General features: G+C 39.2%; 3 protein-coding genes across 3 annotated transcripts; all 3 read right to left on the bottom strand.

Moving 5' to 3' along the window:
- Window positions 1–583: 583 nt before the first annotated feature.
- LOC140008668 (uncharacterized) lies at window positions 584–1930 on the bottom strand. Its single transcript, XM_072053509.1, has one exon. The coding sequence runs from the start codon at window positions 1928–1930 to the stop codon at window positions 584–586; it is 1347 nt and encodes a 448-aa protein (XP_071909610.1).
- A 219-nt stretch (window positions 1931–2149) lies between these two features.
- LOC140008669 (uncharacterized) lies at window positions 2150–4678 on the bottom strand. Its single transcript, XM_072053510.1, has 2 exons — window positions 3316–4678; window positions 2150–2616 (listed from the first exon to the last, which is right to left on the bottom strand). Exons 1-2 carry the CDS (start codon window positions 4676–4678, stop codon window positions 2150–2152), a joined length of 1830 nt encoding a protein of 609 aa, XP_071909611.1.
- Window positions 4679–12672: 7994 nt separating this feature from the next.
- LOC140008670 (uncharacterized) lies at window positions 12673–14831 on the bottom strand. The gene is made up of 3 exons (XM_072053511.1): window positions 14069–14831; window positions 12935–12978; window positions 12673–12738 (listed from the first exon to the last, which is right to left on the bottom strand). Exons 1-3 carry the CDS (start codon window positions 14829–14831, stop codon window positions 12673–12675), a joined length of 873 nt encoding a protein of 290 aa, XP_071909612.1.
- Between the last annotated feature and the right edge of the window lie 1936 nt (window positions 14832–16767).

Genomic DNA, 16767 nt, shown 5'->3' on the forward strand with positions numbered 1-16767 from the left:
GTCAGGTTCAATGCTCATCAAAATGTTAGAGCAAATGATTTCTTGTCCTGCTAAAAGGGACTTACATTAAACAAGCAACTAGTTTTAATGAGATATAAACACTTGCTAGCCCCACACTACATCTTATTTTGTAGCTGATTAACCAAAAAAAATATTCTACTCTTTCTCCCAGCATTCATCATAATTAATACAAGGCATGATGGGGATGACTCAAAATTTATGAAACCAAACAAATTAGGGATCTCTCTTGAACCTATTAAATATGCATTCTTTGACTAATGATACATAATTGCCGTAGTTAGATAAAGCACAAGTCAATCAAATCACCATCATTCAACCAATATATCACAATTCAATTTTAAATTAACCTAAGTAATTTCCATTGAGGATGTGAAATTTTAAATTATGCAGAATGGCGATTGACATGAACACATACATATGATGCATAAAGATGCTGAGGCCGGATAATAGTACCCCTTGCAAGCATTGTGTACTTTTTTTTTTTCCTGCAACGTTAGATATTTGTATTGATTGGCAAAAAAACTTATATGAGCAAAGGCTCAAGGAATTCTATACAAGAGTGTTAGACACACTGAGGATTAATCCATTCCTCATCTTGAAATATGCCTAAAGCATAATCACTAATCGCTTCACATCTAGAGTCTAAGCTCCTATCTAAACAAAAGGAGCATTTCTGAAATAAGGACCTGAGATCGTTAATATCATCTATCAAAGTAGCCATTTTGATGTCCTTTGCCTTCCTTTCCTTTATCATCTTCAGTAGCTGGGGGCTGGTGATGTGGACAACAATTTCCTTCCATTGCTGGTGTCTAGCCTTTATGATGGCCATTTTCACAGCTTCTGCAGTAGACTGCAACTGATTCACTGTTTTTCTGTCAAAAAGTGCCCATGCAGCCACCCAATGATTGTTGAAGGTAGATGCAAAAATCCCCATGCCAACTCGGTTGGATTGGTCTTGCTCCTTAGTTGATATTCTGATCTGAATTTCATTCCTTCCTGCCTCCTCCTGATCAACTTCCTCATCTGCTCTTACCGCATCTTCAGTGACTATTTCCTGCTTGCTCTGGACATCTTTTTGTTCTTGCCATTCCTGTAGAGCCTTTTGGATTATTTTCCAAGGGTGCCTGTGTTTGGCATTGAATTGCCATTCATTTCTCCTTTTCCAGAGTTGCCAGAGGATGTTCACAGTGAGCTCTATATGCTCCTTTCCTTCTGTCCTGCATGTAGCTTCCAGAAGAGCAGTCCACCAAGCTTGAAAATTCCCTGTCTGTTCCCTTAACCCATCCCATTGTAATGGAGCCATTTTCCACACCTCTTGTGCTTTGCTGCATTGGAAAAACATGTGTTCAATTGACTCTTCTTGTTCACCACAGCCACCACAGATTGGATCACCTTTGTGTGTTCTTTTAAAAACCAGGCTGTTGACTGGTAATAAACCATGTAGGCACTTCCAAAGGAAATGTTTGATCTTGCTCTTAACGTTCAGCCTCCACATCCACTTCCACTGCTTTTCATAAGAACTTGCTATACTAGTTTCCGCCTCATTCTCTCTTCTTTCTTTGTATTGAACAGTTCCTCTGCACAATGCCTTGTAACCTGAGTTGACAGTGTAGATGCCATTGCCGCTATGTATCCAGTAATTGCTATCATCCTTTCCTGATATACTAATAGGAATCTCCAGAATTTCCTCTGCCTCCTTCCTGTTAAAGGTCCTAAATACAAGTGGTATCCTCCATCGAAAGCCACAGATCAACTCCTCTACTCTTTTGATTTTGCAATTCAGAGGCATCACAGAGGTGACTTTGCCATCCCTATTTCCCGGAATCCAGTTGTCCCTCCAAATGTTGGTTGCCTTGCCATTGCCTATCTTTTTCCTAGTTCCATTCTGCACCAAATCTCTAGCATTCATCAGGCTTTGCCAAATCCACGATGCACATTTTGGAACTTTGCACCTAAAAATTGAGTCCGTATGGTAGTACTTTGCTCTCAAGACCTTGCTAACCAATAGGTTTGGTTTAGAAATCAGTCTCCATACCTGTTTAGCTAGCAAGGCTTTGTTAAAGTTCTGCAGGTCCTTGAATCCCAATCCTCCCACTTTTTTCTCCTTAGACAATCTCCCCCATGAGCATCAATGCATCTTATTTTTCCCTTCAGTTTCACCCCACCAGTAGTTAGCAAACATGGAAGACACCTCTTTGCAGAGTTTGTTTGGCAGCTTAAAGCAGGACATTGTATAGACTGGCATTGCCATAGACACTGCCTTCAGTAATACCTCCTTCCCACCTTGGCTGAGCAGCTTGTTCTTCCAGCTTGCCATTCTCCTGCTAATACTGTCCTTGATGTAGCCAAACACTTGCTGTTTAGATCTTGGTATCACCATAGGTAGTCCCAGATATCTCCCTTGTGTAGCAACCTGAATTGTGCCTAAACTTTGCCTCACTTCCCTTCTCCTCTGATAATCCACATTACTACTGAAGAACACGGAGGATTTTTCCAGATTGATGGATTGACCAGACCCCTTCTCATACCTCCTCAGGATTTGAATAAGTTCACTGGCTTCCTCTCTTTCAGCTTTACAGAAGATTAAAGAATCGTCTGCAAAGAATAAATGAGTCATACTTGGACCATACCTGCTTATCTTCATCCCAGAGATTCTTTTATTTCCTTCAGCCTACTTCAATAAATTGGAAAAGCCTTCTGAACATAAAAGGAAAAGATAAGGTGATAGCGGATCGCCTTGTCTAATTCCTCTTTCTGGAATTACAAACTCTTTAGGCTCTCCATTAATATTAAAGGAGTAAGTGACTGAGGTAAGGCAGCTCCAGATCCATTGCCTCCAGACCGTACCGAAGCCCATCTTAGCCATCATGGAATCAAGGAATTTCCACTCCACTCTGTCGTAGGCTTTGGACATGTCAAGTTTCACAGCCATAAAACCATTCTGACCTTATTTTTTGTTTTTCATGTAATGCAAATATTCATGAGACAAAATGACATTGTCAAGGATTTGCCTACCTGGGATAAAAGCTGCTTGATTTTTGCTAATGCAATAGCTTAACACATCCTTGAGTCTATTGGCCAATATTTTTGAAATCACTTTATAAAGTACATTACAGAGGCTAATTGGCCTATAGCTCTTCAGATTAGTAGGATTCTGTGTTTTGGGAATGAGAGAAATGACCGTATGATTCCAGGATTTGGGCATATGGCTTGAATGGAAAAAAGACCTAATGGCAGCAATTAAATCTGATTTAACTACATGCCAAAATTTTTGAAAGAACAAAGGAGTCATACCATCTTGACCTGGAGCCTTATTTGGGTTCATAGAGAAAAGAGCTGTTTTGATTTCCAGTTCATCAACCTCTTTAGTTAGCTTATCATTCATCTCAGTAGTAATAGTAGAAGGTAGACCACTTAGAATCTCATCTAGACCCTCACAGCCAGAACTAGTGAACAGAATTCTATAGTAATTTGCTACTTCTTTCCCCAGCTCCTCCTCACTATTGGTCCACGTTCCATTTTCTCGTTGAATGTTAAGCATTCTGTTTTTCCTTCTTCTTCCCTTCACGCAGGCATGGAAGAACTTTGTGTTCTTATCCCCTTCTCTCAACCAATCAATCCTTGCTTTCTGGGCCCAATACTGCTCTTCTTCAGAGTAAGCCTCTTTCAACTGACGTTTTAGCTCAGCCATCTTATCCTTGTATCCTGAATCCCTCGAGTCTTTGATTTCCTTGATCTGTTGCTTCACTTGGTTGATTCTTAGCAAAGTGTTTCCTGTGAAGCTGTTTTTCCATTTGAGTAAAGCCACTCTGCAATTAGCAATCTGTCTAGTAATCCTATACATCCTATTTCCTTCAACTGTTTGTTGCCAAGCTTGCACCACCACTTGATTTATATCTTCCCTCTTAAGCCAACGCTTATCAAAGAAGAATCTGGACCTTCTTTTCTCTATTCTAGGCCAATTATCTATAAGCAACATGCTATGATCTGATCCGAGGGTCTCCACATGTTCACATTTAGCCTTGTCGAAATTTTGCCACCAATTTATGGTGCTCAATTCTCTGTCCAGCCTTTGCCTTATCTCCCCCTCATCCTCCCAGTTGTTGCTCCAAGTCCAGGGGTTACCATTGAATCCTAGATCTACCAGGCTGTTATTCTCAATAAAACTGTTAAAGTCCTTGAAACTCCTGTCTTCTCTTGCTCGTCCCCCCCATTTCTCTTCATTAGAGAGTATGTCATTGAAGTCTCCTGCTAATAGCCATTTATCACCCCACAACTGCTTTCTCCTGGTCAGCACATTCCACTGTTGTCTCCTAATAATAGGGTCACAGCTCATGTAAACTCCAATGAACCACCATTCAATCTGCTTGTCAGGGTCAAGCACCAGAGCCTCTATAGTAAGGGCTGTTGTAACAACTTGCTTAACCTCTACATCCTTATTCCAAAACAAAGCCATGCCTTCTTTCCTGTCCATAGCTTCCACAATCACACTTTCCTCAAACCTCAAAATTTTTTGTACCTTTTTCATGTAATGGAACCTGTTTTTGGTTTCACTTAGGAATATCATATTCGGGGAGAGGAGGTTATTAGCCTCCCTCAACTGGGGAACTGTCAAGGGGCTCCCTGCTCCTTGACAGTTCCACACCAAAACCTTCATTGTAACTTGAGGGGCCAGTTAAGGTTGGCCCCTTCCCCCTCTAGTTCCTCGCTCAGATGCCTTCCCCCAACTGCCATTTTGTTTCTCTTGGGGACCAACTCATTTACATGTACTTCCACCATATCCTCATCCACCAGGTTAATTTTTCTTTTCCCTTGCTGGCGAGTCCTCATCTTGTTCCCACTAAGTTCTCTCAAAGGCTGCCTAGAAATTTTGGGAGACCTCAGCTATTTTTTCATTTTGCTGTTGTATTTCTGAACAGCCTTTGTACCCAAATCAGAGCTACCTGGATCAATATGCATTACATCTATTACAGGGCTACCAGGGCCTTCCTCCACCACTGATACTTGCATCAGCTCACTAGCTATTTGCTCAAGTCCTTTACTGTCCAAATCACCTTTAATTATCGAGTTTATATCTTGCTCCTCAGAGATACTTATCCTTCCTCCTTGTAACTCACAGTTATCCTTCTCCCCATTGGGAGTCCCAGAAGCTTCTGTGGTGCTTTTTTCCTTCTGACTTTTACTGCAAGCTGGAGTTGATCTTTGCCTGTTCAATTCATTGCTACTCACCCCACAACTTCGTTTCTGAGCCTCATGACCTCCTCTCTCTCTAGACCCCTCCTTTGCTGTCTGACTTTCTGCATTAACCTGTCTAAGAGTTTCCTGTCTCCCAGTCATCGAGTCCTTATGTCTGTGTTCCATGTTCTCCTTAGCCTTTGGGTTTAACAGAACCATATCCCCATCTTTAAAGCCCCAATAGCTCTTCTCAGAATTGTACTTGTTCTGATGTTCCTTCTGCGGAGAGCCTCTCCCTATATTGGCTCTCATCCATGGTCCATACTGATGTTCCTGCTTTCCTCTGCTTATCTGTATTATTGCCTTGCAGGACTTCTCTCCATGGCCAACCATTCCACACTTGTAACAGAAGTCTGGACACCTTTCATATCTGAAATTCAACCATTTCAAGGCTCCATTGACTTTCACTGTCGTCCCCCTAAGCAGAGGTAGAGAGGTATCCAGTACCACTAGAAGCTTTAAATGTCTTCCTTCTTTTCCTCCTACTTGAGGCACCAGTACGTCCTTTACCTCCTGAAAGATCGCACCTATTTTCCTCCCCACTTCCTTAGATATCCAGTGCACAGGTAAATTCCATACTTGAACCCAGAAAGGTGCCAGGTCAAAAGCAGAAATATCATCTTCTATTCCTTCCACCCAATGTTTCATCACCAAAATTTGGTTGTCCATGACCCATGGTCCTTCTCCTACTATTCTGTCTCTGTCCTCCCTATTAGGAACATAGAACTGAAACAAATTTGGCCCCAATTCTATGATCCTTAGATTCCTCGGATAGCCCCAAGCTGTGGTCACAAAATTCTTGACCCCAACAAAGTTGGCCACTTTCTCACCCTTGATTCTCCCCACTAAACTCAACTGACATTCTTGGATACCTATATCTATCTCAACAACACCCAGGTCAGTTCCTTCGAGCTCTTTATCTGAAAGATCAAACTTTCTTATCGCATCCGCTAGTTCCTCCGCCATGGGGTCTAAAGAAAAACTAACACTGTCTCCGCTAGTTCAAGCATTGTGTACTCTATTAATAGATTTTAGGCACGCCTTGCGCAGGTGATAGACTGTATATAGACTTACAAGTTTTTTTTTGACTTTTACTATGTATGCTTGGAAATTCTTTTGGGAATTTTGGATCCTTCTAAGTATAAAGCAACTTGGAAAAACAATAAAGCTAAGCAGGACTACAGTATTAGAATGATGAAAAATTATTGGAATGACTTCTACGAACTAAACTAGAACTGGATAAGGAATTCTTTTTCTTTAGAGAATGTTTATTTTTATTTTATAATTTGAACTAGTAAAGAAAAATGGAAATCACTCCTTCTCCGTTTTCCATCAATACTCTTACAAAAGCAAAAAGTTGTATCTGCTTGTAATTGACTTGATAATCTTGCTTCTCGTTTAACTTTGCAGGCTTGAAAAAGAGCTAGGCTTTCTCCCCTGAAATTAACTCTGACGCTCAAGTTAGTAAGAGAAATAAGTGGGAAGAAAGTATTTTAATAATGAATGATGAAAGAAAAAAAAAAGATCCCCCTTTAATTACCTGGTTTTAGTTGGGTATTTATACCTTTTTAGCGGTTTGGTAGACATTGTAGCTACAGTGCAACATGCAAGTTTGCGACCTGAGATCTCAAAATCTTGGGTGAGGTGCCATCTCCATATGTCTCTAATACTCTGTCACTTGCTCACTTATGCTTTTGCGTTTTGCATGTTAAAACCTGATCAACATTTGTCAATTTACTATCCATGATTTGACACTTGTCCTTTTCATTTTTCCCCTTCTCAACTTCCTTAGATGTTACTAGTACATGGATTTACTAGTTATCAAGTGTTCTCCCACCAGGGTGATAACTTGATAAAGAATGAGGAATCATGGATTCAAGAACCCATCGTCTGTATCAATCAAATTACTCAAGAAAACTGCTTAGGGTTCAAAAGTAATGTAGCTATATTGTGGCTTTAATAGTTGTTTATTTTTATTGAGTTTATTCATATTTAGTAAATAAAGTGTTGTATGCAAGAAATAGGCTGAAATAAAGTATTGAAAGAAAAGGCTAAAATAAGAAAGGAATCGCAATTCTGGTCTTCAGGAGAGATTTGGAACCAAATCCCATCAGCAAAGGGCTAGATCCTACTCCCAAAATTAAAGAGGAGGCTTAACCTCTATCTAAGATCCATGACATGGATCCGGCTCTTAGAGCAATGGTTCTACGGGCAGATCCTCGTGAAGACCAGACATGAAGTTTGTTCGCTTTAGGTTATACTTATTCTTTTTCCTATTTATTTTAGACTGTTGAAATCTATAAATAAGCATATCTAGAATCTTTTATATAAACTCTTTCATCAAATATTATTCAATTTTAATCAAAAATTTTAATTGTATGAGTTTTTTCACATCCTAGATCATGTTGAATCTTGTTTATTTTGAGGTTTGTTCGTTGTATCCTTAGTTCTTTCTTATGGATAGTGTTCATGTAATTCCATCTTATTTTTTTTAAAGAAGTTAAACATTGTATTAATCTCGAAAATTGCTGGAAATCATCCAACACTGACTATTTAACAAAATCGAGGGAGAGCACCAAAAAAGATTCAAGAAGGTTGGATGTTTTAGCAAAATTTGCTAAACTATGTGCAACCTTATTTGCATCTCTAGGAATCTAGACTACATCCACAAGGTGTTTGTTGGACAAGGTGATACGGATATCCTCTAATACAGTGCCTAATTTAGAGAGGATCTCGTCTGAGCTACTAATATGCTTTATAACTGAGAACGCGTCCTCCTCAAGAATGAAGCTTGGGATCATCAATATCTTAGCCAGTGAAACCGCCTCCCTTGCAGCAAGAGCCTCTGCCAACTTTGCACTAAGGATACGTAGATTCTTGGATAAGCCAGCAATGAACTAACCATCACAGCTGCGGATCACCACACCAATGCCAATGACTTGGTGTAATCCCATCTTATTTTATGCTTCTCCTTCTTCATCATAACTGAATTTAATGTGATTAAAAATTTTCAAATGTAACTAACTACCATTAGAATCAAACAAAAAATCTACAATTGTTCCACATCACACTCATTTCTATAAGTTCAAGGATTAATTTTTTCCTATACTTTTAATGTAACACATTTTTTATACTAGTAGATCTGCATACATGACACATTATTTTACCAAAACCATGTGTATTTGGAAACAATTCAACCACTATCAAACAGCTCTCTTTTTGTTTCTTTCCCCTCAGTTTTATTATGCCACTCTATGTTAGTAATGCTGCAGGGAGGTCAATCTTTTATCCTCAATTTCTGTGTTGACAATTTTCTTCTGTAGCTGCGAATGCCACACGAAGAGTAATAAAGCACTTAATTTAGCAAGCATAAATGTTAGAATGTTACAATGTCACAAAACTTTTCAGAAACCAAGCACCGAAGTTTAAGTTGACATAACTGAATAATTTTTTACCTTAGCGAAATCTATCAACTTGATCTTTGTAATTTGAATTCATTCTTCACATGGCACAAGGCCTCGTAGATATTGAAGAAAGGCAACCATCAAATTAATCACAATAAACAATAGTTAGGAGTATATTAGATAAACCTAACAATTAAGATGGGTCCCTTTAAAATTGCTTCTTACATGCTAACTAGTAGGCACGTTAATGGGTCAAATTTTACCCAAATCCAACCCAAACCTATTATACTTGGGTAGTAGGAGTGGGTAAAAATACTCGCTAATTTGAAAATCCACCATGTCCAATCCGATACGAAAATTAGGATACTTGATTCATATTATTTGATCGGTCAAAAGAGGATCAAATACCTACTTAGATGTGGGACGGGATAGGGTTACATAATTAAAAAACCTTAGGTACTCAACTTGCCCCTCGTATATCTTTTTTTAGTTTTTATTTTTATACATATACAATAAAAATAGTATTTTTAGAATTAAATAAATAATTTCATTGAATAAATTGCATTACAATGTGGGAGACTATAGTTTGTTTACAAGATTCATTTGTAGATGTTATAATCTTATATATTTTAAAAAAGAGTTTAATTAATGTGGAATATATATTTAAAAAATGCGCTACTTATTTCAAATTTTTATTGATTTTGAATTCTTTTAATTTTTTCTGACTTGTATTCTCTTCCCGTGTTTGTTTCTTGGTGGGAGACTTTTCTTGAGAAAAAATCTTTATTAAATCTTATATGAATATGTAAAACATAAAATTAAATTAGTATAAATCATTTTTTAAAAAATTTAAATGATAAACGGGACGGAACGGGTACCCGTTGACCCAATCCTATCTCAGCAAATATTCGATAATTAGGTATTCGCTGATATGCGGGGTGGGTAAGGGTTAGAAAATGGCTGACCCGCAAAATGCGGGTTGGATCAGCCAAATGATGCATGAGGCAAGTACCTGACCTGTATCCATCCCTATTGGGTAGGGTATGGAGTTAATTTCTCAAACCCAAACTCTACTCAGATCCATGTATATATAATTAAATAACACACACACACACACACATATATATATATATTAGTAAGTTCATAAAATAATCTAATACTTTATGGCCATTAAATTGAATACAGTAAGATTTCATGATTGTTTTCTTTTTTTCAAACTAATCCTAGATGTCATTGTAATTGTTACAAACTTTTTTCAGAAAAAAAAAATAAAAGCAAACAATTGAAAACTTTGACATGGATACAGTTAAAATTTTGAAAATAAATGGAAGCAGTCAATAATAGTTCTTTTTGAGTTCATAATATTGCATTCAACTTCTTGAATATTAATTTTATTATTTGTAAAAAAATTGGTTGGTATTTATATTATTTTTGAATTCTATATATTTTTAGTATATTTTTAATTCAATATGTTCAGAAAAATACAACTGATATTCAGATCAATTAGGGTCTAGACCGAAACTTATGTTTTGAGACCCATAAAGGTTTGGCTCCGAGTCTGAGTCTAACTAAATTTAATGGATTTGAATATAGATTAAAGGGATTTGAATATTAGCATGATGTGATCTACTAATAGTTTGTTAGGCACGGTTGGTGCACGTGCTATAGGGTATATATAGAGACAAGAATTTCTTTCCACAATTACTATGTATGCTTGGGAATTTTTTTGGGGATTTTTGGATCCTACAAAGCATTTGAGCATAAAGCGATATGAAAAAAAAATTACAGATAACAAAGTGGGACTACAATATAGGATTATGAAAATCTCTTGGCATGTGATAGAGCAATTATTAGGCACATTTTACACTGTTATTTTGTCCTAATTTTAGTTACCTACTGTGCTAAGTATTGAGATTTCACTCATATTTCATATTTGTATAAATTGTAGGTGGTTGGTGTTAAAAATGATCTCTTGAGGCAAATTTCAAGAAGATCCTTTATTTCAAGACGTACCCATACCAGAGACTGAGGAGATACACCTAAAAGACGAACCCCGCGAGATTGGCAAAACAAGTGAAAAATTAGGAAACCAAAAGGAGGCTCGTGGGCTGCGAAGGTGCAGAGGATCAAAACTCTTTTCAAAGAGGAAGTAAAGTGCGGAGTCCTCTTCCTTGCTTTTCGGCGGCCAATAGAAACGAAACCAGATTCACGTCATATAAGGAGATTAGCTTTAGTTCTCCTTTGTCCCATCTGTCAGACATTGGGGACTTTTCTTTTGCTTTTTGGCTTTGTAAGATTGAGACGCTTTTTGCTTCTACTTTTGCACTGGGCAATTTTTAGTGAGTTTGGTTCTTGTGCTTGCGCCTCCAATACGAAAACGAAACCCAAAAAGAGACGCTAGACTATTCACCTGTCCCTTCGTTATTCCTTCTTTCACAACTTTGTGGCAATTCAGTTGAATGGTATCAATTAAATCCCGCGAGATTGACACGATGAGAAGCGGTTAGGTTTCCCCTCTACCCAAAGGTCGACGCGAGGGCGCGTCCATAACATCTGTGAAATCTAACCTTTTTTTTCGAAACGATAGGAATATATATTACTTGACCAAAGGTATTTACATCCGAGCAAAGGCTCGATACATTTGCTGTGCATCTAGCACATTAGATTGGGATTAACCCATTCTATATCTTGATGACTGCTCAAAGCTTGAGCACTAAACTGGAAACTAAGATCATTAGTGTTGCCTATGTCTAGGTAGAAGGAGCACTTGTAAAACATGGAGCTCAACTCACGCATATCTTGCACCACGGTTACAATTCTTTCTGTCAGTGGTTTTGTCTGCTGGATTTGTTGTAGCAAATTTTTGTCAGGAACACCTATGTTAATCAAACGCCAACCTTGTTCGACTGCCTAAATTTGGGCTAACTTGACATCTTCAACCAAATGTTGAAGTTGGCTATCCACTGCCCTTTCTTTCATCCCCCAAGCCAATAATTCATGTTGTGTTCCATCATACACTACAATGCCATACCCAACGATATTGTCCTCTTTACTCCATTGCATTGCGATTCTCAATGTTGTTCCTGCACCTGTGGCTTGCTCTGGCTGCTCTTCTTCTTGGTCCCTTTGTTGCTGAGCTACTGCTATCTTCCCCTCGCTCCAACGCCTAGCTTTCCCTACTGCATTTTCAAATTCCCCCTAACTCTGCATGCTTTGTTTATAATTGCAGGTGGGTCCCTGGCTTTGTTGTTGAACACCTTGTTGTTCCTACTTTTCCAGATCTGCCACAATATATATGACATAAGGCCTATATGATCTTTCCCTTGTCTCCTACATCTAACTTCAGAAGCTCCTGCCCACCAGTTTTTGAATTTATCTGCTCTGTATGCAATACCATCCCAATGGATTGGAGCCAATTTCCAAATGTCCTGTTCTTTGCTGCATTTAAGTAGCATGTGTTCCAGTGTTTCCACCTCTTCACCGCATACAAAACATATTGGATCTCCCCTTTTGATTCTCCTCCATATTAGCTCCTTGACTGGTACCGCATCCGAGAGACCTTTCCAAATGAACATCTTAACTTTGTGGCTGATGTTTAAGCTCCACAGAACCTTCCACACTTGCTGGCTCACTGAGTTAAAACTTATTTCCACTCCCTCACCTTCTTTCCTAATCACTTCCTCCTTTCTTTCCATTTCCATTTTGTATCCAGACTGCACCGTGTACTCCCCATTTATGTTCCTTGTCCAGAAGGTGTTATCATCTCTTCCCGTGATATTGATTGGGATTTTCAAAATATTATCTGCATCCTCCTTACAAAACGTCTTGAAAATGAGATGTCTATTCCACCTGAAGTTACTGATCAAGTCAGCAACTTTGTCAAGTTTGCATCCTTGTGGTTTGGCCATAACAGGTTTCCTTTTGCTATTGCTTAGGATCCATTGGTCGTTCCAAATGCTGGTTTTTTTTTCCATTTCCTATGCGTCTTCTTACTCCCCTCCACATACCCTCTCTACTGCTCATAATACTTTGCCAAAACCATGATGCGTTCTTTGGGGCTTTGCTCTCCTGGATGCAGCTGTTAGGGAAATACTTTGCCTTTAGCATCTTGCTAGACAACAAATTTGGATTCCTTATGATTCTCCAAATCTGTTTGGCTAGCAAGGCTCTATTAAAACTTTGTAAATCCTTAAACCCGAGGCCACCATTCTTCTTCTCCTTGGTCAACTTCTCCCAAGCCACCCAATGAATTTTGTCTTTGTTGTCTTGCTCACCACACCAGAATTTTGATAGAAGTGAACAGATATCTTTACATAACCTGCAAGGCAATTTGAAACAAGACATAGTGTAAGTGGGCATGGCCATTGAGACTGCTTTGATCAAGATTTCTTTCCCAGCTGAGTTTAGCAATTTGGATTTCCAGTTTTGCATTCTACGTTCAATGTTTTCCTTGATGTATCTGAACAATTGCTTCTTCCATCTGGTGACCACCATTGGGAGTCCCAAGTATTTCCCTTGAACTACTTGTTGAATTCCCTCTAGCTTGCTGCATACCGCCTCCCTAGATTCCTAGTTGACATTTTTGCTAAAGAAGGCGCTAGACTGGTCGAGGTTTATCATTTGTCCTGATGCTTGTTCGTAGCTCCTCAGAATTTTTGTCAGTTCCTGTGCTTCTTGACATGAGGCCTTGCAAAAAATTAGCGAATCATCCGCAAAGAAAAGATGGGTCACTGAAGGGCCTCGTCTACTGATCTTGATTCTACTTATCCTTCCTTCTTGAGCTGCATTTTTTAAAAGGTTAGACAAGCTTTCAGAACATATGAGGAAGAGGTAAGGTGACAAGGGGTCGCCCTATCTGATCCCTCGTTGAGATGTGATATACTCTTTGCATTCGCCATTTATATTGAAAGAAAATGAGACTGTTCTAATGCAATTCATAATCCAATTTATCCACCTCTCACAAAACCCCATTTTGCTCATAATAGCTTATAAAAATTCCCATTCAACTCTATCGTAGGCTTTCGACATATCCAACTTCACAGCCATATAACCATCCTTCCCAAGTCTTTTATTCTTAAGGAAGTGCAAATATTCATGGGAAATGATAATGTTATCAATGATGTGCCTCCCAGGTATAAAGGATGATTGATTGATCCTAATGCAGTTATTGAGAATAGGCTTTAGTCTATTTACAATGATTTTGGATATAGCTTTATACACGACATTGCAAAGACTAATAGGTCTATATTGCTTAATGTTTGTAGGATAGGGAATTTTGGAAATGAGGGAAATGATAGTATGATTAATAGCTTTAAGCATAAAACCAAAATGGAAGAAACTTTGAATAGCATTTACCATGTCTTCTTTGATAATTTCCTAAAATTTTTGGAAAAATAAAGGGGTCATACCATCGGAGCCAGGAGCTTTATTGCAATCCATAGTGAAGAAAGCATTTTTTATCTCTTCTTTTGTCACTTCCTTGGTTAGGTCCCTGTTCATTTCTGCTGTGATAGTAGTCGGGAACCCCTCTAGTACCTCCTGAGCATTATTGTCTGAAGACTTGGCGAAGAGGTTCCTGTAGTAGTCAGCAATCACTTTCCCAGTTTCTTCTTCGGATTCAGTCCAGCCACCATCCTCCCTTTGGAGCCTTTGCAATCTGTTTTGTTTCCTTCTTCCATTTACCTGTGCATGGAAGTATTGGGTATTTCTGTCTCCTTCTTGCAACCATTTGAGCCTGGCTTTTTGACTCCAATAGATTTCCTCCTCATTATAAGCCTCTATCAGTTGTGTCTTCAGGCCGGCCACCTTTTCTCTCTTGTTGTCCATAGCAGATTTTCTAGTCTGGTCCAGTTGCTTTTTGAGGTTATCTATCCTATCCTTGGAGTTTTTGTGAATGCTGTTACTCCACTTAAGCAAGGCTACTCTATAGTTCCTCAATTTTGATTGCACTTGGTACATCCGAGCACCTTCAATATTTCCCTTCCAAGCTCCTTTGATGACCTCAACTATATTCTCATATTGTAGCCACCTTTTATCAAAAAAGAACCTTCTTTGTTTCCTCACAACCGTAGGCTTAGTGTCTATCATCAAGGCGCAATGATCTGAGGCATATGTTTTAATGTGAGAGCATTTCACACTCTCAAACTCCAGGTTCCAATCTGCACTACTCATGGCTCTATCTAGCCTTTGCATGATTTCTCCTTCATTTCCCCAGTTATTACACCATGTCCACGGTTACCATTCGAATCCCAGATCCACCAACTGATTTGTACTTATGAAGTTCCTGAAGTCATTGAAGCTCCACTCAGCTCTACATCCTCCTCCCCACTTTTCTGAATTTGATGTGATATCATTGAAATCCCCAGCTATCAACCATTTGTTTCCCCATAGTTGTCTCCTCCTATTCACTTCCCTCCATTGCTATTTCCATATAGCATCGTTACAGTTTGCGTAGATGCCAATCAGCCACCAAATGCACTTACTTTCCTAATCCTCAATCTTAGCTTCCACAGTGAAGGAAGTGTGTTGCACTTGCAAAATTTTAACATCTAAGTCCCAAAACAATGCCATACCCCCTGCCTTATTCATTGCTTCCACCACATAGCAGCAGTCATAGTTAAGTATTTTTTTCATATATTTTGATCTTTTTTTTTGTCTCACTTGGAAACAAAATGTTTGGGGAGAGGAGTTTTTTATACTCCTTCAGATGGGAAATTGTCAAGGGGCTCCCAGCACCTTGGTAATTCCACACCATCACTCTTATTGGTAGTTGGGGACCCAGATCAGGCTGGTTCCCATTCCCTCTTCTTGTGTCTCGCTCCCCCCACCCGGGCTATCCGTTTTGTTCCTCTTTGACCCCTGCCCCATATTATCCACTTCTAGTTGTTCCTTCTCAATCAGACAAACCTTTCGTTTACTCAGCAAAGGTTGAGCCATACTGTTCCTGTCAATCTGTTTTAATGCTTTCCTGCCTCTTCTCCGTAGAGTTCTTGTAGACCCTCTAACCTTCAATTCTTGAGGCTGTCCCATTCCTTGTTGACTACTTCCAATGTTCTCATCAAAAATTCTAATCTGTAACAACTCATTGATGCCCTTCTATTTCTCCATAATCTGGTTGTAATCCGTGATTATTTGTACATCCCCTGATGCCTGTGATTCCATCATTTCCAAGTCCTCCTTATGGTATTCAAGAGCTCCACTCCTCTCACTACTCTCTACCTCCATAGTCACTACTAGATTTTTGTCCTTTTCATTACTTCCTTCTGCTCCCTCTTTTCTTAATTCCATCATTGCTGTATTGCTTTGTAAGTCATCCTTCTCTACTGTTTTGCTAGGGGGAGTTGGTGGAATTTGTTCCGACCCTTCCCTCTTGGAATGAAGAAACCTAGTAACCTCCTCTTTGAAGGCAACCACCACACTTCTCTCCCTAGCTTCCTTATTACCCACTTGTTTCTTGATTTGCTTATCCCCTCCTCCTTGACTTGGCTCCTTACAAACCAGCTCTCCATTTTCCACACCCCAATGTACTCTATTAGAAGGGGTTTGTACTTGTTACTATCCTTTTCGGGGAGTCTTTACCATAATTTACCATCATCCAAGGACCATACTGGATCTCTTGTTGCCCTTTCCCCACCGGGGCACTTGATGTACATCCCTTCTCATTGTGGCCAATAATTCCACAAGCATAGCAGAAGTCTAGGCATCTCTCGTACCGGAACTTAATCCATTTCATCGCACCATTCATCTTAACAGTTGATCCCCTAGGTAATGGCCTAGATATGTCAGCCACAACGTGCACCTTCAAGTGCCTACCTTCCTTCCCACCTGTTTGAGGGATAATAGCTTCATTTACCCCCCTAGACACCGTTTTACCAATCTTCTTCCCAACATCTTTTGATAGACAGTGAACCAGTAGGTTCAACATTTGCACCCACAGTGGTGCCATTTTAAAAGCCTTTGGGTCATCTTCAATCCCTTCATATCATTTACACAATATTAACAATTGGTTGCCCAGGATCCAAGGGCCACCGTTCACCACCCTCTCTCGGATATCCTCATCAGGAATTACAAATTGGTACACATTACAAATTGGTACAGTTTGGTCCTA

This window comes from Coffea arabica, chromosome 6c (genome assembly GCF_036785885.1).
Source record: "Coffea arabica cultivar ET-39 chromosome 6c, Coffea Arabica ET-39 HiFi, whole genome shotgun sequence".
Lineage (NCBI taxonomy): Eukaryota > Viridiplantae > Streptophyta > Magnoliopsida > Gentianales > Rubiaceae > Coffea > Coffea arabica.